Raw genomic sequence first — 20738 nt, 5'->3', positions numbered from 1 at the left:
CTGTAGCAAGAACACCAGGGATGGGTAGGGAAGTTATTCTAGATCCCTCAGTGACATAGGCTGATCCTTGATGTGTCTGCAGAGGTGGACCCCTGCCTGGAGCCAACCCATGGCTGCGAGCACATTTGTGAGAGTTCATCAGGATCCTACCACTGCAAGTGTTTCCCTGGGTATCGGCTGAATGCCGACGGCAGGACCTGCTCAGGTGACCTACTTTAAGTATCGCTGACTCACCAAAGATGTATGTGTTTTTTCGTAAATGAGGTCACATGAGATATTCCCTGAGATAATTAGGTCACACCAGGCACATAGGCAAGTGGCAAAATTTGTCTTGGCTGCCCGATTGGCACAATCTAGCGAAAACTACCAAAAGGGACCTATCGATGGGGTAGCCCCTTGCTGAAATTTAGTTATGACTACAGGCCTGGGCCACACATGCGTAAGTTTAGCATTTTTGTATAGTTGAGATTAGGCTTGGTGCAATATGTCATGTTAAGCCAGCTGATTTGAATCATACCTTTATGTTTTTCACTTTTTACTCTTTTACTTATTTTTTTTCTAAATGAAAGATAATTAAAAAAAACACATGTAAATAAATATTCTCATTTCTGAAATCGTGGTAGAAATAGTTATTACTTAGTTACCTGGCCTACCATTAACTTTGCTAGAGTGAGGGATTAGTAGAGAAAGTGTTCAGTGCATCTCATTAAAATAAGTCTGATGGAAAACCATTCTGATATTTGTGTTTTGCACTTTGAATTATGGGACATTTGCTGGCAGAAGTAGGTGCCTGACCAACAAGTTCAGGTCTAACTTAAAGCAATAGTACATTGGTAATGTAATATTTGGATAAGACTTCGAAAAACAATCACACTTTACTGACATGACGACATGTTGTTTTTAAAGCAAATGCTCACTGGCAGCTCTGTCATTTTAAAGATCACAGTGAAGCAGGAAGTGATTCTGTACTGTGTGAAAGTGGAGATTTCTTTGAAAAAGTGCACATTACGCACATGAGCCCCTATTGCTGTTATATTAGAAGTGAGGACATGGTGCCTCTAATCTGGTGCCAAAACAGTGCTGGAATGCTATAAACCCCAATTAGACCCTGCTTGCTTCAAGTAAAAATGAACATAACTTTGAATGGAAACAATGTTCCTAATTTTCTATTCTGGGACTAATCTGATTCCGATACAGAACAGAGCCAATGGTATATCTGATTAACATAATTTTTGAAGTAAATTGCACCAAGTTGTTGACTGTTCATTCCAGAAAAGCATTGATAAGAGATTGCAACAACAGCGAAATATTTTTTGATGGCCATTTTTCCATTCTGTCAGCTGAATGAAAGAGTTCTAAAGTGACCGGAAAAATTCAATGAAAGGGCAGAGATAGTTAGAAGTTTTCTAAGAATTGGTGCCAATTGTACAAAAAACTCCTACTGATTGACACTTTGAGTGCACCTCACTGTCAGGATCCACTCTGGAGAAACATTCAGCTGTTAAATAATGGTCTACATCAGTGTTTCCCAATCTGGTCGTTGGGGACTCACAGAGAATTCATATTTTTGAGGAAGCAAAAATGTGGACTGTTTGGCAGGGAGCTTGGAGGGAGCAAAACCATAGACCGGCTGTGGACCCTGAGGGCCGGACTGGGAGACACCGGTTTGCGCTCATGGCTTTGAGATCCTGCCTTGACGGACAGTAGTCCGTGCAGACTATCCAGAAATCCTTGAAGAGCTAATTCTGGCCATATTTTGAAAATAAACCAAACTGGATCACCTGGACTAGTACATAGCTAGTGTCATGCAGAAGTGCTGTAATTCTCTTAAAAAAAATAATGAAACCTCTTTTATTCCTTATTTTTCATGGCATCATGTGACATATGGTATGTTAAGATATGAATGTATCTGACAGGATGTATCTCCTTCAGCTTATTTGTGCTCTAGAGATGTGGCCTCTTGTTGCAGGGATACTGACCTGGATATGACTAAGACTGGGGAGCAGTAAATGCTAAGAATGAAGACTGTGGTATTTGTTATTGTAGAACTGAGACCGTGTCTGTTGCAGTGGTGGACCTCTGTGCGGAAGGGAAGCACAACTGCGAGCAGATCTGCACCAGCTCCCCTGGCTCCTTCACATGCAGCTGCAGGACTGGTTACAACCTCCACCGAGACAAGCGGACCTGCACAAGTCAGTGGCCACCACAGAACTGACAGCATTATTACACTCTCGCACAAACATTCAATCAATCTTTCATTTCATCGGATTAGGAAAGGTCTGTGTGTATAGACTGAACCCTTTCACGTAATGCACAACTTTCAAGAAAATACTAGTCCAGAAATTGAATATGGTGGAGAAAGAAAATTTTATTTCCTGAATACATTAGAAATAATATACCCTGAAAAAAGTATGTAATTTCCATCCATCCATCTCTCTAGCTCCATTTCAACCCCTTATCCTGGTCAGTGTATTTATTACAATGAAAATTATTATTCCACAATTATGGTTATATACAACATATCTTTAGTTAGGTTAAGCCAAGCTGCCAAATCTACACTTTTAAACAGAGCCAAAGTGGGGATACGTACAGCTTGGAATGTGAGCAAGGTGAGTGATGTGAAATTGGGCAAACTCAGTTTCCAACTCACTGTGGGCCTGGAATCACTTGCTCAAGCTTATGTGCCACTGATAAATTTTAATGAACGCCAAAGCTGCCATGTCACCTGCCTTTCAAAGTCAATCACCAACTAATTTCTACAGATATGTATGACATTACCCAGGAAAAGGCCTTGCAAAAAAATGATGCAAATAATTATTAAAAATAACATTTTTGTTTACTCTGTTTTGCCAATAGCACACTTACAGTTGTCAGGTCAATCATATATATGTTTTGAAATGAGTTATCTGCCATGGTACCTTCTGGAATTTACTCCATGAGGGGTTTAAGTTTATAAACAAGTTAATATAGGCATTTTCCCTTTAAGTTTTAAGCAGGCGGTTATTCAGCCCCTACTTAAAAAGCCTATTCTTGACCCGTTGGATTTTAAAAATTATAGGCCTATTTCGAAACTGCCTTCTGTCTCTAAAATATTGGAAAAGGTAGTTTTAATTCAGTTAAGTTCGTTTTTGGCTAAAAACGAAGTGTTAGATGTTTTTCAATCTGGTTTTCGGGCAGGACATAGTACTGAATCAGCTCTATTGCGAGTTTCTAATGATTTGTTACTCATTGCAGACTCAGGTAACAGAGGAGCCCTAATCTTGCTGGATCTCAGTGCAGCCTTTGATTTAATTAATCATGATATCCTTATTAATCGTTTGGAACATGCTGTGGGGCTGAGAGGGACGGTTTTAAAATGGTTCTCCTCCTATTTAACGGGGCGTTCAATTTCAGTTAGGGTTGGGGACTATTCATCCAAGTCCGTTCCTCTGAATTGTGGAGTACCGCAAGGCTCAATCTTGGGACCTATTCTTTTTTCTCTGTTCTTGCTGCCTTTAGGCCTAATCTTCAAGAAATATGGGATATCTTATCACCTATATGCCGATGACATTCAGATTTATCTACCGATCATAGCTGGAGGATCAATTCCTAATCTATTACTGGTATCTTGTTTAAAGGAGGTAACCACCTGGTTAGAGCAAAATTGCCTGCAGTTAAATGCTAGCAAGTCGGAAGTTATGGTTTTTGGGATGAATAAGGATAACACTGGTTTAACTGATTTGTTAGGTACATGGGAATCAAAGGTTCGTCCTAAAATAAGAAATTTAGGTGTCATTTTTGACTCCGCTCTTATGTTTGACCATCAGGTTAAAAATGTGGTTAAAAATTGTTTTTATCAGTTGAGGATTATTGCGAAAATGAAATCATTTTTGTCTGTTGCCGATCTTGAAATAGTGATTCATGCTTTTATCTCTTCTCGTTTGGATTATTGTAATGCTCTTTATGTAGGACTTAGTCAGTCTCTAATTTCAAAATTGCAGTTGGTTCAAAATGCTGCCGCGAGACTACTTACTGGTACTAAGAAAAGGGAGCATATTACACCAGTTTTAGAACGGCTTCATTGGCTACCGGTAAAATTTCGAATACAATATAAGGTGTTGTTGTATGTTTATAAAGCTGTCCATGGCTTGGCCCCGGAATATATTAAGGACTTGGTGCTTATGAACACTGGTAGATCACAAAGGTCTTCTAATTGTTTATTGCTCTTTGTTCCAAGAACACGTCTTAAAACTAAAGGGGATCGAGCTTTCTCAGTAGTTGGCCCTAGACTGTGGAATGTGCTTCCCCCTGATATTAGATCTGCTCCAACAGTCGATGTTTTTAAAGTTCATGTGAAAACGTATTTGTATTTTGTGGCTTTTAATTCTTGAATTTGTTATTTGATGTTATGTGTCTGTTTGCTTTTATGTACAGTCCTTTGGTCTACGTTGTGGTTGAAAGGGCTATATAAATAAACGAGACTTGAGACTTGAATATACAGTGTGAACCCCTTAGCTGCAGTTTCAGAAACCATGGTTTCAGTTTTTTGCGGTTTACTGTAGTCCAGAAAAAAAGTTTCAAACCTTGTGCTAAGCGTGTACAAGCTGTATGCTGGTAAGTACCCGCAATAGCCTAAGATATTTTTTAATAAATTAAATTTTGTCATTACAGGCCATGTACAGGCACATGATACAATATTTGTCATTGTAAAATGTGTGACAGTATGTTTTTTCATTGTTACATCATCCTTTGAGGGATATTTGAAGCATGCTTTTCATTGCTCCATGATCCCTTGATACATATTTTGTCATTGCTTTGTTGTCTCTTGAGAATTAGGTTAAAATGTCAAAATCCCATTCATTTGAGAGAGTACAGTACTGTAAAGTACTGTATAATACTGTACAATGTACTTTACTATTACTGAATTTAATGTCGGGTTGTTTTACTGTGCGTAATATATCAATTAAACTTTACCATATGCATGTACACAAAAATCATACTGGATATGGGGTTTGTGGATGGTTTGTTCTTACCTGGGGTTTTGGGCATCTGTGGTATCTCTTGGAACATATGGAGCATTTGATTCTGTGTCCAGAAGACAGGAGGTAGCTATTATGGGTCTCCATTCTATTGTGAAACGTTAGCGCTAACAGAAAAATATTAAAATATTGCTGTTCTTACTAAACTTGTCATTTATCTCTTTTCTCTCTTCAGTGATCAACTACTGCTCCTTCGGGAATCACAGCTGTCAACACGAGTGCGTCAGTGTCCTCAATGGCTATTTTTGCCGCTGTGATGAAGGATACATACTTCAGGAGAACGGGAAGGACTGTCAGCGTAAGTATTCGACAGGGCAGAGAACAGAACCATCTTGTATCTTTATCAGAGGGAAAGATGGTCTTCTGACAGTAAAGTTAGGGTGGCATCCGTGCCCGCAAAATAATATAAGATACGATGTGAGAGCTGTTGTTGGCATGAGTGTGAAACAGTATATTTTGAGTGCCCTTCCATCTTTATTTGGCTTATGAAAAGAAAGATACATGTTGGTGTATGAGTCAGGCACCAAGCACCTCCAACCAAACTGAATTGCATGCTGCTTGTGGTAAGTGGACACTTTTCCCAAAGTGCTGTGTTTTCTTTTCCTTTCCTCTCAAAAAAAAATCACACCTCTGTGTCTATATCTAATTTAGCTCCTCACAAGCATGTCACTGTCTCTGATTCCAGTATGTAACCAAGCCCAGTGAGCTGTGCTTAGTGATGGACCACACAGAGTAGTTTTTATACAGTGCATTCCTATTAATTATGCAGTGGCATGTAGCATTTGTGCAGCTCCGGTGACTTTTATCCCCCATAACATTCTTTCGTCAATAATTTCACATACGTAGGGCAGAAGAGAAACTATCCACACACTGTAATTATTTTCCAAAATTTAGAGTCGAGCTGCTATACCGATTCACATAAGATTTTTATGAAGTGTTACTGAACGTGCTGCCTTTGAACCCTCTGTGTTTGCAGTCGCTATACTAAGCAAAATGCTTCATAATGCCGATAGAAACCACAAAATCATTTTGGCAGCGCAAAACAGTTGAAGTATTTTCTATCCATATATGTAACACTTTTAGAAATCCCTTTGTGTTCTATCAACATTTTGTGACTGTCAGGATTTAAATCAGCCCTTGTTCAAAAATGTAGTAGAAGTTGTTCAAGAGTGATAAACATTTTATTTTGGGTGCGTCCTATTTTTAAACGGAGTCAAGTTAAAAAGACAGTAAACGCACGTTCACAAGGCCCCTTGGTAGATGAGGCCCCAAGCACTCGCCTACCTATGCCATATGGTAAAACCAGCTATGTTTGCATTCCTCCTCAGTGGAGAACCTGTGCAACACTGTGGAACATGGCTGCCAACACCAGTGTGTCAGCATCCCGGGCTCTTACTACTGTGTCTGCCCCGAGGGCCAGGTGCTGCAGGAGGACGGCAAGACGTGCGGCAGTATGTGTACCGTCGCAGCTGAAGGTCACCCTGGTTTATCTGGTAGCTAAGGCTAAGGTAGTAGCAAACATCCACACCACAGTACGACGAATATGATTGTGGTCAGAGTCCGATTCAATGAAATCATGTTAAAAAAACATCACAGCATTTTCCCACTATTGGGTAACCAGTAGAAGGTTGCAGTGAGTGTAGAGAAGATGCACAGGACACAAGGTGTGGGACATCCTGGCCAAGATGAAGCTGCCTATGTGACTTGCAATGAGCTGACATCCCATTTAGAGAGCGTATTCCTGCCTTATGTTCTGTGTTGCCTGGATTTGGCTCTATACTTGATGAGTGGTTGGAAGATGGATGGAAATTTGTAAGTTTACAGTCTGTGACAGTCAGACATTTTACTATTTATCCTCTACAGCTTGCAGATCTGCAAATATCGACCTGGTAATGCTCATTGACGGCTCCAAGAGCGTGCGGCCTCAGAACTTCGAGCTCGTGAAGCAGTTCGTGAACCAAGTTGTGGACTCCCTGGATGTTTCGTCCCATGGCACTCGGATTGGCCTGGTCCAGTATTCCAGCCGCGTCCGCACTGAGTTCACCCTGAACAGCTTTGCCAAAGCCCAGGACATCAAGGATGCGGTGAGGAAGGTGGAGTACATGGAGAAAGGCACCATGACAGGCCTGGCACTGAAACACATGGTGGAGAACAGCTTTTCAGAGGCTGAGGGTGCCCGTGTGGCCAACAAGCACATCCCCAAAGTGGGCCTGGTCTTCACGGACGGCCGCTCCCAAGACGACATCACAGAATGGGCAAAAAATGCAAAGGATGCAGGTAAGCCGGCTAAGTTCTGTCATTTACTCTTAGATCAAAGCTGAACTGAAGCTGTGTAACACACATTAAACATTGTTGGGCAATTCTTTTTACAAAAGGCTTTTAATTCAAGTAATTGGGGCCTTGATAAGTAATTAATTACCTGATGTATGACTACTGAGATAGATTAAAAAATTTTAGATTTTCTGGACAGGTCACAGCCAATGATCTTTTGAACATTAATAATTTTTTCTTGTATGTAGTATTTTTTAATTAGGTAGATGGTTTAGTAATTACAGTACGGTGCAGGTTTTATAGTATATTATCAGTGTGTAGTGAAGAAAGTGAGGGTTATCGTTTTGTGGGCATCAGGCATCATGATGTACGCTGTGGGCGTTGGGAAGGCAGTCGAGGACGAGCTACGTGAGATTGCCTCGGAACCCCTCGACAAGCACTTCTTCTACGCCACCGACTTCTCTGCCATCGGGCAGATTGCAGAGAACCTGAAACTCAACGTCTGTGCAGGTATAGTACCATACCGTGTGCCTCTTAACACAGGTCTCTACTGCCACCTAGAGGAGCTGGCGAGAAGTCTGTGAAAGCTGCGGTACACTCTAAAAACTGCTGGGTTAAAAACAACCCAATTTGGGTTATTTTGGTAACCCAGCGCTGGTTAAAAAAGGGACTAACCCAACGCTGGGTTATTTTGACCCAACAAGTTGGGTTACACGTTTAACCCAGCATGCTGGGTTGTGATTTTTAACCCAACTATTAGTTAAAAATGACTACACTGCTGGGTTGAATGTAACCCAAAATGGGTCAGAAATTTAATCTAGAAACTTTGGTGATTAAAATTACTAAAATAAAAACAATTCTACAGCAATACATACTTCAGTAATGGAATTTTATTTATGACAAAACATGTAAAAATGTGTCCATATGAATTTAAGACATTTTCCCATCTCCACCTCAGCATTAAGACAATTTCTATTAAAATGTATCAAACTATCACAGAAACACTGTGACTGAAGTCAGTAACAATGCATCAGACTGAAGTCAGACAAATTAACTTTAGAAAAACACAATTTGAAATATGAAAACTTTTCATAACATTTACATCATGCATAAACATTAATATATCCTGAGATATACAGGAATCATCAGTAAGAATCAATTGCAATGTAATTGCAGAGTAGAGGAAAAATAAAAGTATGTAGAAGTAATAATGAAAAAGCATCTAACTGACTGAAGTCAGAAAGATTAACTTTAAAATACAAATTTGTGCATAAACATTAACATATCCTGATATATATAAATCATCAACTGAAAAAATATGTAGAAGTAATAATGAAACGGCATCAAACTGACTGAAAAAACAAACAAAAAAAAAAACTTAAGAAAATACAAATTTAAGATTAAGAAAAAATAGGAAAACATTTGATAACTTTCCCATTAACAATTATGTGCAAACATCAATATATCCTGAGATATAAAGTGACTGAAGTCAAATTTACTTCCAAGAAAATATGTATTTAAAATATGAAAACATTTCAAACGTCCACTGCAGCAAGTAATGTACTTTGCTCAAATGCTGTGCCATTTATTATAGCAAAGGCTTGAAAGCAGTGGTTGTCTCCAAGCATGAGAACATAAGAAAATTCAATGGACTCTTCTGAACGAAGGTACTCAGCCATATTGGTCCCAATCTGAAAAAAGGAAAAATAAATAAAAAAGAAATGGTATAGATTCATTAAGAACTCAAAAATGTGTAAAAGTTAAATATCCTTAGAGCTACCTTCAGAACACCTAAAAAACCTTTAGGAGCATTAAAGACCATAACACACCAAGCTATCAGCACTAGTTAAACACTGACCATGGCCTTAGCACTATGCTTAGAAAATGTCCGTCGAACATGCTTAGTTTCAAGCCTCCTTTAGCCTGAGCTGAGCTCAGACATTCCCGCCTGCATCAAACCATTTACAGGATTAAAGAAATTACATGTTCGTAGTAAATTAACATCGTTTGCTGTCGAATGTACAACTAAGTCAAACGAATTGAACGAAATGTACCTTACAATTAGAGCGGGAAATTTATGTGGATGTGCTGACAAAATCAAATTAGTTAAGTAAACTCCGCTATATCAAAACTGTATCTAACATATACAAAAGTAATATTTAAAAAATTTACGTTATGGCGAAGCACGGCCGTCGCTTAGTCGTTAGGTAATCTCAGTTCAACTGACCGAAAGCCTAAAATTTGCGTGTATATATATTATACAGTAAAGCAAATGTTTTATTTATTATGAACATTGTTAAATACACACTGAATAACTTACGTTTCAGACAGAATTTCACTGGCTTCCCTCTAAAGACGGCGCAAAACTCCGTCAACTCTCGCTGATGTCCCTGGATGTTGACGTGACGTGCGTGCTCTCTTTCACGTCCGCGTTCCCAACCCAGCACTGCTGGGTTATAGATCAATACCGATTTTCAACCCAAATTGGGTTAAATCAACCCAACTTTGTTACCCAGCAGTCTCAACCCAGCATATGGGTTGAAAAAACAACCCAGCGTTTTTTAGAGTGTAGAGTTTTTTTTTTTTAAAAGAAGGTTATCTGACTCGCTTCGGGTGCATGGAGGTGCTCACCCATTGACCTGTATGTCTTCCCTCAGAGGAAAGTCAGGGAGAGATAGAGGTGAAGGATCCGTGCACCTGTGAGAGCCAGGTGGAATTCCAGCAGACCACCATGGTTGCCTTGGAGCAGTTGACACAAAAAAATATCCTTTTGCCTTCTTTTTACAACCATTTACTCTCTGCTGACCATACATTTGTCTTGACAATGACATGCCGGCATATTTACATTCGGATAAATTAAGACATACGGCATCAGATTAAATTTCAAAGCGTGTAAAGAAATAATATACACATTTAGCATACGGGTAACATATGGGTTTCGGTGCTGTTTCAGAGTCTCTTGGTAGTACTAAATCTGCCTGAGGAAGTTAACACTTTGACATTGGGCAGACAAATTACATCCATTTGGTCCATCACAGTGAATTATAATGCCTATGAGCAAGGGTCACAATAAGTCTTTGTCGACAGACCTGGTGAGAGCCTGTCAGCAAATACCTCAGTACCTACCATTCATGAGAATAAAGCAGGTAAGCAGATCCCTGTGCCAGGCTGGAGCCGGGGAACAGACGGGCTCCGAGAAGGGCAAATTCCTGCAGTCATTTTTGCGTTAAAGATTCACTTGTTTTCTCCTGCACCCATTATTAGGGTGAGGCAGCGAAAGGTACAATGGTGCTTCTATTGCAGTGAATTTTCAAAGCCTTCTACTTTTTAGTGTTTGTAAAGGGCTGGCTGAATGCCTACGTAAACTTTACTGTATCAATAAAGTGGCTGTCATACATACAGCCAACCTCTATATGGCCTAGCGACCAGCCCGCATTAGCAGAGCACATCGTCCGTAAAATATTGTGATTTTTGAGATTTTTCGGTGCTGTATTACACACCTACAAAGAACAGACTGGAGTTAAAACATTCAGTAACTAAATACAGACTAATGTTCTATCCACCATCAGCACAATTAAGTGAGTTATTAATTGTATAAATTAATATGCACATAATTAAAATAATAAAAGTTAAAGAGACAGCCACGCACATATTGCGTGTGAGATATTTTAGTGAAATTTAGACCAAGTTAAATCTAAATGGAGAAAATTTTGGAAAATTGTTTGTTTCAGCCCTAGAATTATGTAAATAACCAAAAAAAAAATAACAGGTGATAAATGGTCAGCAGACCAATTAGATCAGATTTCCTCTCCTCTGATGTTGTTTCTACCTCATTTAGAAGTTTGACAAAATATATTCTGTTAATTGTTGATATGTTCATCTGCAGTTCTATTCATTTTGCTAACTCATTGCCAGCTACAACAGAATGGGAAAATACAGCAAATAAAACTGAATTATATGGACATGTATTAACAAATGTAATAGTTGCATTTAAACATTTAAAATGTATTTAAAAGCCATTAGTATGATTATGTTAATATAACACATATAATGCAACTTTATAAAAAATTGCCCTATTTATCTAGCGAGACATTAATTTTCTAAGCTGCTTATGTAGATGAACGCTCCAAAATTAATGGTCTATGACACACAGTATGTTTTGTGTTCATTTCGAGTTACGCTCTGTTCCCGTGTGTTTGTCTATGTGGCTGCACCACAGCACGTGAATATTCATGATGTTCCTTAACCGCTCTCACTGGCTGGTCTGACAGCCAGACTGGAGGATTTGGAGAACGAGCTACTGACTCGGAAATGAGTACCTGGTGGTCACCACCATTTTTCCAGTCTTGCTTTCTTTTTCTCTCAGTACAAAGTGTTACTTGTGTAAGATGGTCCTCAAAGCATGTGACAATAGACAATCATTATACAGTAATATACATAATACAATTGATCCAGAATTAGGTCCCCGTTATATGTGCACTGGTATTACATTGTATACTTGGCAGTGTTTTTTGAATGGTTATTATGTAAATTGTGTAATGTTTGTAAGATCAAGATGGTTTCATCAAGTGCAGGCTTTAATTCTTTTTGTGATATGCATTTGCCTTTTTTTAAATTATTACATTTTTAATGTTTAATTTCTATCTATCAATTACTGCTGAATAAGAGTTCTGTATATTTCACATTCGCCAACTGTGCTGAAAGAGACAGTGTAATGTTTCCAAATCATTTCTAATAATAAATATCCATCCATCATCTAATCGTTTATCCAGGGTAGGGTTACAGTAGGTTGGGGGGCTGGGGGGGGTAGCTGGACCCTGTCCCAGGCAGCTCAAGGCCCACAGCCGGAGTATACCCTGGACAGAGTTCCAGTCCATTGCAGGGCACACACACTACAGGCAGTGTAGAGAAGCTAATTAGCCTACCCACATGTTTATTGACTGCTGGAGGAAACCCAGGGGCAGGATGCAGTCTGACGCAAGAGTGCTACATGCTGAGGCAAGGTACCACCCTAATAATACATATTGTCAATATTTATTTATTATTCAATAACTAAAGAATGTTATATTTGATTCTTATCTGGCTGGGAAACACTGGCTCACTCTTTTCCCCCCTCTGTTTCTACTCAAAAGAAGAAATAATGGTTATTAATCTATGCGTTGGTGTTGGAACTTTAGAGGGCAAAATTCAATGAGTGAAATATTTGAAATTGTGTAATCCAGCTTCTCTGATTATGTTATGTATCATATGTATGTTTGATAGTGTGCAATTCGCCAATATCCCAAAACATACTTTACTTAAGATGCTCAATATAACTGATTTTATGATATTTATGATATTGACAACCACGATGCCATTTAATAACCAAAATAGTGGAGGGGCAGATGGTTTTACAACAATCAATACATTTAAATTACATAAATGTACAATAAACTATTACGTTTAGCAAATAAAGCTAAGCAGATACATTCAACCCAAGAAACCGACTGCACCCTAACAGCTGCTTAGTCAGACAGAGAGGTTTTTAAACATTTGAAAAACTGTCATTAGGGTTTTTGATTAAAGCACATTATGTTTAAGGACACTGATAACTCTTCTGTATGTATTTTCAGACACTGATGTACAAAGGCACGAAGACAAATGAAGCAAAATTTGACCATTCATTGTTACATAGATTCTTTTCCTATTACATAATAAAATGTGTACATAGCTTGAATCAAAACCTTTTACTAACATTTGAAAAACTGAAGCCACAAATTAAAGATGTGCACTGCTACACATTGGCTGCTGCCATTTTTTAATATTTCTAATAATCCTTTGAAAATGTTCATATTTTAATGTTTTCTGAAGACTGTATTCTTACACAGGATACAATAAACACATTTAATTTTTCTTAAAATGTGTTTAATTTTTCTTGGTATGTTCTCTTTATGGTCACGAGTTGTAAATGAAAATGAGACCAATATATCAATGTGTAAAATCATTTTTGCCTTCAATCCATTTATTTAGCAGATGCATTTATTCAAAATGATGCACAATTTTGAGAGCAGGATCACACAGTATCCCTAAAGCAATTGGGGTCAAGGGCCTTGATGAAGGGCCTAGCAGTGAAATCCCTCTGACAGACTTGAACCAGAGACCTTCTGATCACAGCAACAGAGGAATGCACCACCTCAGGACAAAGGTCACACCAAAAGCTTTTTTCTTGCTTAATTCTTATGTGATTGTTATATGGAATAATTGATTATGCACTTTATTACATAAAGTTTTAGAGATGGCCGTTTTCATTCTTCAGAAGTTTGACTAAGGTCCGGTATGTGAACCGCTGGATGTTGGCAGCAAAAAAGGAGGGGCAGTTTGTATGAAAATCAGAATCAGAAAAGCTTTATTGATCCTGGAGGGAAATTGCTTCTGTTCCAACTGCACAGATAGACAGAGACACAGTAGAGAGGATGAAAACTTGATGAAAATGAAAGGTAATAAATCACAGGCAAAAAAATCATGTAAAACAAAATTTAAAATAAAATAGAAAATAAAATATAAAAATTGAATAGTCACATAATCTACAATATACACTCTCCAAGGGGAGAAGATAAATACTATGTTTTCCGCAAAGTGGCAAGACATAGTCATGGCATAAATTATTATTGCGCATTATAGTCGTACATTGCTGACCTGACAGGCCGGTATGATAAACACTCAGTGAAGAACTGAGGCCAAGGCCTCGAAGATTCTTTTCCAAACAACAGACTTGCTGCTCATCATAGCATTTGCCTTTGGGCTTTTAGTTAAGGTACTCAAAGCTCGGCAGAGGGTGTCAGTCACACGGGTTTCCAACTGAGGCTTGTTCCGTTTCACTGAACTTTATCCACTGTCCCATTAGGGTGCTTAATAGGTGTCTTGTACACCCAAAAGTGCTTTCAAAACATGGGTCCTGCTGCCATTAACCTTTCTCAACAGCTCCTAATGAGGACTGATGGGGACAGGTCTCTTTCGCTCAAGCGTTCGCTCTGTTTCCGTGACGAGACTCTGTGGAGCGCGAAATGTCAGCAGATCCCTTAAGCCATAGTAAACAGATGTTAATTGTCCCAGAAGGATCATTGCCAACAGCCTAACAAGGGTATTTGAGAAAAAACAATACCTAAATAAAAATAATTATACAAAGGGATTGTTATCACCATCAACCGCCAGAAGGGTGTTTTTCACAGTTTCTTAGAAGACTAAAGAAAATTTATCATAAGACCAGTTAAGGCTGTTTAACTGGATGACATTTAGTTTAAGTTTAATGTTGATCTATGTTTCAAACACAGCATCCTGCTAACGGGTCATAAAAATGGGAAAGACGACACAGGGGCTGTTGTGGTTCATTACAGTATCAGAGAAAGGGTCAGGTTTAGGTTAGGGTTAGGGTTAGGGTCAGGGTTTAGGTTAGGGTTAGGGTCAGGTTTAGGTTAGGGTTAGGGTTAGGGTCAGGTTTAGGTTAGGGTTATCCAGAGTGATAAATCCAGAGTGAAAATCTTCTCACTGTAGACTTGATTTCCTTCTACAACAATTTTCTGCTAATGCCCTTACATTTAATATAATAATGCACAAAAATAAAAAGCTTTTGTACTTACTGTTTTCACTAATCTTCCATAACATTAAAACCTCTGACAGGTGAAGTGAATAATGTTAAATATTTCATTACAATGGTACCTGTCAAGGGTGCCATTATATATTAGGCAAGTGAACAGTTAGTTCTGGAAGTTGATGTGTTGGAAGCAGGAAAAATGGGCAATCATGAGGATCTGAGCCACTTCAATAAGGGTTCAATTGTGATGGATAGATAACTGGGTCAGAGCATCTCCAAAATGGCAGGACTTGTGGGGTATTCCCAGTATGCAGTGGTAGTACCTATCAAAAGTGATCCAAGGAAGGGCAAGAGGTGGAACAGCAACAGGGTCATGGGTGTCCAAGATACATTGATGCGTGTGGGGAGCGGAGGCTAGCCCATCCGGTCCAACCCCAAATTGCTGAAAAAGTTAATGCTGACTATGATAGACAAGTGTCAGAACACAGTGCATCACAGCTTGCTGCATATTGGGTTGTGTAGTCTCAGACCGGTCAGAGTGCTCATGGTGACCCCTGTCCACCACTGAAAGCACCTACGATGGGCAAGTGAGCATCAGAACTGGACCATGGAACAATGGAAGAAGGCGGCCTGGTCTGATGAGTCATTTTTACTGTTACATCATGAGGATGGCCGGATGTGTGTGCATCATTTACCTGGGGAAGAAATGGCACCGGGATGCATTGTGGGAAGAAAGCAAGCCAGGGGAGGCAGTGTGATGTTCTGGGCAATGTTCTGCTGGGAAACCTTGGATCCTGGTATTGACGTGGATGTCATATTGCATACTAGGTGCACCCCTTCGTGGCAGTGGTGCCACACTGCAAAAATCTGAGGAACATGAAAAGAGTTCAAGATGTTGACTTTCAAATTCCAATTTTGCCTAGATCTCAATCCTATTGAGCATCTGTGAGATGTTCAGGACAAAGTTTGACGCATGGAGGCCTCACCTGACAACTGACAGGACTAAGGATCTGCTGCTAATGTCCTGGTGAAGGGTACCACAGGCCAGCTTCAGAGGTCTTTTGGAGTCCAGGCTTCAATAGGTGAGAGCTGTTTTAGTGGCACGAGGGGGGACATACACCAGGGGTGGCCAATCTTATCTGCAAAGGGTCAGTCTGTATGCAGCGTTTTGGGATAACCTTTAGGTCACCTGTCCAGACCCAGGTGCTCAGTCCTCTAATTAGTTATCTGATTAGGGAGTTCTAGTGAAAATCTGCATATGCAACAGCTCTTTCTGTTGCCCACCTTTGACCTACACAACATCAGGCAGGTAATTTTAATGTTATGGCTGATTAGTGTATTCTAATAGCAACAAGCTAGATGTCAGCCTAACTAGCCAAGCTTTTGCTAATTAGATTCCTTTGCTATATATCTATTAAAATTCAACTTTAATTAAGTATTGTTATACTAACCTTTGTCCCAATACTTTTGAAGTTGTTGTCAGCTTGCTTTTAGCTGCTGAATTTCATTTTTCAGCATTAAGCCTGCTGACTGGCTCATTAATCCTTTTATAATGCCACAGATTGGTACTAGCTTGTATTAGTCAAACATTAATCTTGTGTGGATCTTACACAAGAGATGGGACCATGCAAAAAGAGATAGGAAAGTGTTGAAACAGGCAAACAGCGACATAGGAAAGTAAGAAAATGAAGAATAAATGGCAAGTGTTACAGCCCACCACTGTTATTCTGGTGGTTTCTCCAAATACAGTAAGTTTACAGCTTGCTGGACTGTAAGATAGATAAAATGTCTCCACAATGTGATACAACCCTGTTATTCTGATGATGTGGAGACCATTTTCTCTGTCCCCACAGGAGGAAATTCAATTTTATAAAAATCCGTGACTGCAATCAAATAACTAAAAATGCCAAAACAATTTGCATTGTATTTGGTTACTTATGGTTAAGGTTAAGGGTTAAGGTCGTCATGTTGGGATTAGAGGTTTCCCCTAAGGAATGAATGGAGAGTCTCCACAAAGATATACTGTAATTACAAACCTGTCTGTGTGTGTGTCTGTGTGTGTGTCTGTGTGTACCCAGCAATACAATGCCATACCATTTGGGATCACCTCCAGGTGACCACGACCAGAGTAAGGAGTTGGAAGATGATGGATGTATCATGGGCATGCAACCTGGACAAGAATTCAGTCTGTCATATATTGTTAACAAACACTGCAGCTCCTCAAATTGGATAAAGTGAGCTCTGTCATGTCAGGTGGGCCTCAAACTGCATGTTCTGCACATGTGTAACTCACTGTGTGTGCAGAGGTCACTGTGTAAAGGTCACGGTGCTCAGAGCTGGTAGCGCAGTAAGCCTGCTTCTTAGTGCTGTTCTTAATCCTGCCCTCCAGTGGCGCTCCCATGATAGTGTTGAGTATACATTTTAGCTGCTGGTCATGGGACTGAGCACGCATGTGTCAAAGCAATCCCGAGATACCACATGTACTGTATAAATTCCTCTCAAAGCACCACAAGCTGGTCACAGTCTTCAGGTGACTTTCATTCTGTCTTTGAATTAATGGTGAGATGAGCTCCATTACTTATTTTATTGTAACTGCACTGTACTAAAATGCTACGGAACTGAAAAATCTATATTTCTGGCATCAAACTATGTCATTATTGTATTTTTGATATTATCAAAATATCAGTTGATAATGTAATAAGCTTATATGCATGCAAAGAACTGGTGTAATTACTGTTTATTATTATTATTATTATTATTATTATTGTTTATTATTATTATTATTATTATTATTATTATTATTATATTTAGTCAGAAGAAAAGGACAAAGACTTTGAGAACAGTTTGTATGTTCTTCTCTTTCTGCATGTCAGACAGCAGGTGCCTGGGCCCGATGAGATGAACTTCTCAGTTGACACAAACACGTCCATCGTCCTGCTGAGGGAGTCTTTCAAAACAGCGCTGACCAAGAACATCATCGTTGTGTTGCTCTCCATCATCATCAGCTACATCAATGGTGTCATGGTCCACACCTTCCTAAGACACGAGATCTTAAACGAGGACCCGCGATACATGCTCTTCATCCACATGGTGTTTAACGACATAATACAGCTGACGATTGCAGTTATGCTTCACGTTTTCAGCTATGTCTTCTACACCATCAACATGTCCTTCTGCTGCCTCCTATTGATGATCGCCATCTTCTGCACTCAGAACACTCCTCTGTATTTAGCCAGTATGACAATCGAGTGCTACATCGCTGTCTGTTACCCCTTACGACACGCCCAGATCTGCACCATCAGAAAAACCTATGTCCTCATTGCCCTTATCCGCACCTTGGCTGCACTCCCTATTCTGCCAGACCTCTTCGTTTTACTGGCTATGGATCCACTGAATTTCTTCCGCTCCACAGTTCTCTGCGTCCGTGACACTGTCTTCCGACATCCCATTTTGCAGCAGAAGAAGGATATTACAGACGTGGTGTACCTGGTGTCTGTTTGGTGTATCCTGATCTACTCATACCTGAGGATCGTCATGGCAGCGAAGGCGGCGAAGTCAGATAGTCAAAAGGCTCGCAACACTATCATCCTGCATGCGGTGCAGCTTTTGATGTCAATGCTGACCTACTTAGCCCCAGTAATTCATAATGTCTTGCTGTACATGTTCCCTAAGTACATTCTAGAGGTGAGATTCACAGCCTACCTGATAGTTCAGATTTTGCCAAGATTTTTCAGTCCATTTATCTATGGTGTTAGAGACCAAACTTTCCGTAAGTATCTAAGGAAATACTTGTGTAACATAACTGTGCATAATAGGGATGTATCCATGTCAATTCGAATTAATCCTGCCAAAGTTCAGCCCTGATTTCTGATGTGTCAGCAGGGAAGCCTGGGGCCTCGTCTATATTGATCACTAATACCTCTTGCCAGCAGGTGGAATATACAGTTTGTTAAAAGTCAATCTTCCATAGTCATTGTAACCTTAGCAATGCTTTTTTTATAAATTTTTTCTCAGAATCTACTGTTCAGAACTACAGCCGTGTGACGTATCCCATATGTATAGATAAATAAATGCCAAGCTGTACATTTATGTTAGGTTCTGCTTTTCTTTCCTTTAACGCACAAGGTTCTCTTTGCTTATGCTATTCAGGGGGCCCTAAATGCATATGCTACTTGTGTCAGAATAATTTTATTCATCCAAGAATGTATTCAGCAGCCAATACATATTTTTTTTTTAGAAAGCAGGGTCAAACAGGCCTTGGAGCTGTTGCTGATTAAGGGCCTTCCTGCAAAGGTGAAGCCACACACTGAATAAATAACATCAGTCTTGAAAATTGTCTTGTGCTTCTTAATGCTGCCAATCTAGCATAAGTAATACTTGGAGCACATTAAGGTCAAATGCATCTGGCCCCCCTAACAGAACAATTGGCCCCAGTCTGTCTCCCCTCCCCTCAGCTAAAATGGTCTAGAACCTCCACTGGTGCTATTATATGTTAATGACCTTTGATTACAAAGGTAAAAAATGCTGACTTCGGGATTTGTGCTGACAATCTTCCGATCACAGGAATGACGTTCCAGCCATACTACTCTACTCCCCTTTACACCTAAGGCCATCGCTTTAAGGAAATCTCTGCTTATATACAATCACTCAACCGACGCAGTTCTAAGTCATGGAGTGCCTTAGACCAAGAGGATACTCCTTCAAACCTGCTCATCCAGTGCAGGGCGACAGTGAGCTTGAAGCCTAACCCAGACAGCATGGGGCATGAGGCAGGGACACTGTAGACAGAGTGCCAGTGCATCACAGGGCACATGCTCACTCACCAAGGGCAATTCAGAGAAGTCAGTTCCCATAAACTGCCTCTGTCCCGTGTGTTTGCATGTTTTCCCAGTGTTGAGCATGTTTTTTTTTCCCTCAGCTCTTTCTTTCTGCATTTAGGCTAATTAATGCCCCTTAAATTGCCCACAGGTTTGACAGTGTGTCTATGAGTATGTGCCCTGTGATGGACTGGCATCCTGTCCAGGGTGAACCCCTGCCTTTATGCCCCATGCTGCCTAGGATAAACTCTAGGCCGCCCCGAGTCTCTGACAGTCATGGGGAGAACTCACATGGTCAGAGGCTGGAGTCCAACCCCCCTGGAGGTGATCCTGAAGGTGCAATGCCTGGCTATATGGTGCCCATAAGCTCTAATACAATGTCCATCCTTCGTCCAACAGCTTATGTGTTAAGGTTCAGCTGCTACAATATAATAATTTCATTTGAAGAGAAAAAGTACTGTGAATTTTTAGCTTTGGTGGCACGGGGGTGCAGTGGTTAGGGGTGTCACCTCACATCTCTGGAACCCAGGGGTCATTTCCCTGCCCCAGTGCAGTGTCTGTGGTTCTTCCATGTTCTTCCTGTTGGGTGCTCCCTGTTTTCCTTCAATTTCCAATCACAGACGCTCCCCGGGCTACGATGGGGTTACGTTGCAATCAACCTATCATAAGGTGAAAATATCGCACGGCGAAAATGCATTTCAATACAGTAGATCTAACCTATCAGACATCATAGCCTAGCCTAGCCTACCTTAAACATGCTTAGAACACTTACATTAGCCTACAGTTGGGCAAAATCATTAAAACAAAGCCCATTTTGTAATAAAGTGTTGAATATCTCATGCAATTTATTGAATAATAATACCCATCGTCAAGTCGAAATATCGTAACACGGACCATCGCATCCCAGGGAACATCGGTACATGCTAAGGTCAGCTGGAGTTGCCAAATTGTCTCTAAGTGTGAATGGTGTTGGTGCCCCAACCTGGGTTATAATCCCGCCTCGTTTCCAGAACAGGCTCTGAAAAAAGAGCAAGTATAAAGGGTGATGAGTTGATAATCTTT

General features: G+C 40.0%; 2 protein-coding genes across 3 annotated transcripts in view; both read left to right on the top strand.

Annotated features, from left to right (window-relative positions):
• matn4 (matrilin 4) overlaps positions 1-13188 on the top strand; it is a 40551-nt gene extending 27363 nt beyond the window's left edge. For both annotated transcript variants that reach the window (XM_023799527.2, XM_023799526.2), the window contains 8 exons: positions 83-205; positions 2070-2192; positions 5194-5316; positions 6347-6469; positions 6882-7295; positions 7647-7799; positions 9947-10051; positions 11546-13188. In XM_023799527.2, the coding sequence (XP_023655295.1) occupies positions 83-205; positions 2070-2192; positions 5194-5316; positions 6347-6469; positions 6882-7295; positions 7647-7799; positions 9947-10051; positions 11546-11604 (1223 nt within the window). In that variant the 3' untranslated portion in view covers positions 11605-13188. The remainder of the gene's footprint in view (positions 1-82; positions 206-2069; positions 2193-5193; positions 5317-6346; positions 6470-6881; positions 7296-7646; positions 7800-9946; positions 10052-11545) is intronic.
• Positions 13189-15749: 2561 nt separating this feature from the next.
• On the top strand, positions 15750-18723 carry LOC140592224 (odorant receptor 131-2-like). The gene is made up of 2 exons (XM_072714941.1): positions 15750-15941; positions 17733-18723. Exon 2 carries the CDS (start codon positions 17758-17760, stop codon positions 18721-18723), a length of 966 nt encoding a protein of 321 aa, XP_072571042.1. The 5' UTR covers positions 15750-15941; positions 17733-17757.
• The last annotated feature ends 2015 nt before the right edge of the window (positions 18724-20738 follow it).

Source organism: Paramormyrops kingsleyae, chromosome 8 (genome assembly GCF_048594095.1).
Source record: "Paramormyrops kingsleyae isolate MSU_618 chromosome 8, PKINGS_0.4, whole genome shotgun sequence".
NCBI classification, from domain to species: Eukaryota; Metazoa; Chordata; class Actinopteri; order Osteoglossiformes; family Mormyridae; genus Paramormyrops; species Paramormyrops kingsleyae.
This window is presented reverse-complemented; position numbering and strand designations above follow the sequence as displayed.

Coding starts and splice junctions, on each gene's coding strand:
- LOC140592224 (XM_072714941.1), top strand. CDS start 17,758: ATGAACTTCTCAGTTGACACAAACACGTCCATCGTCCTGCTGAGGGAG.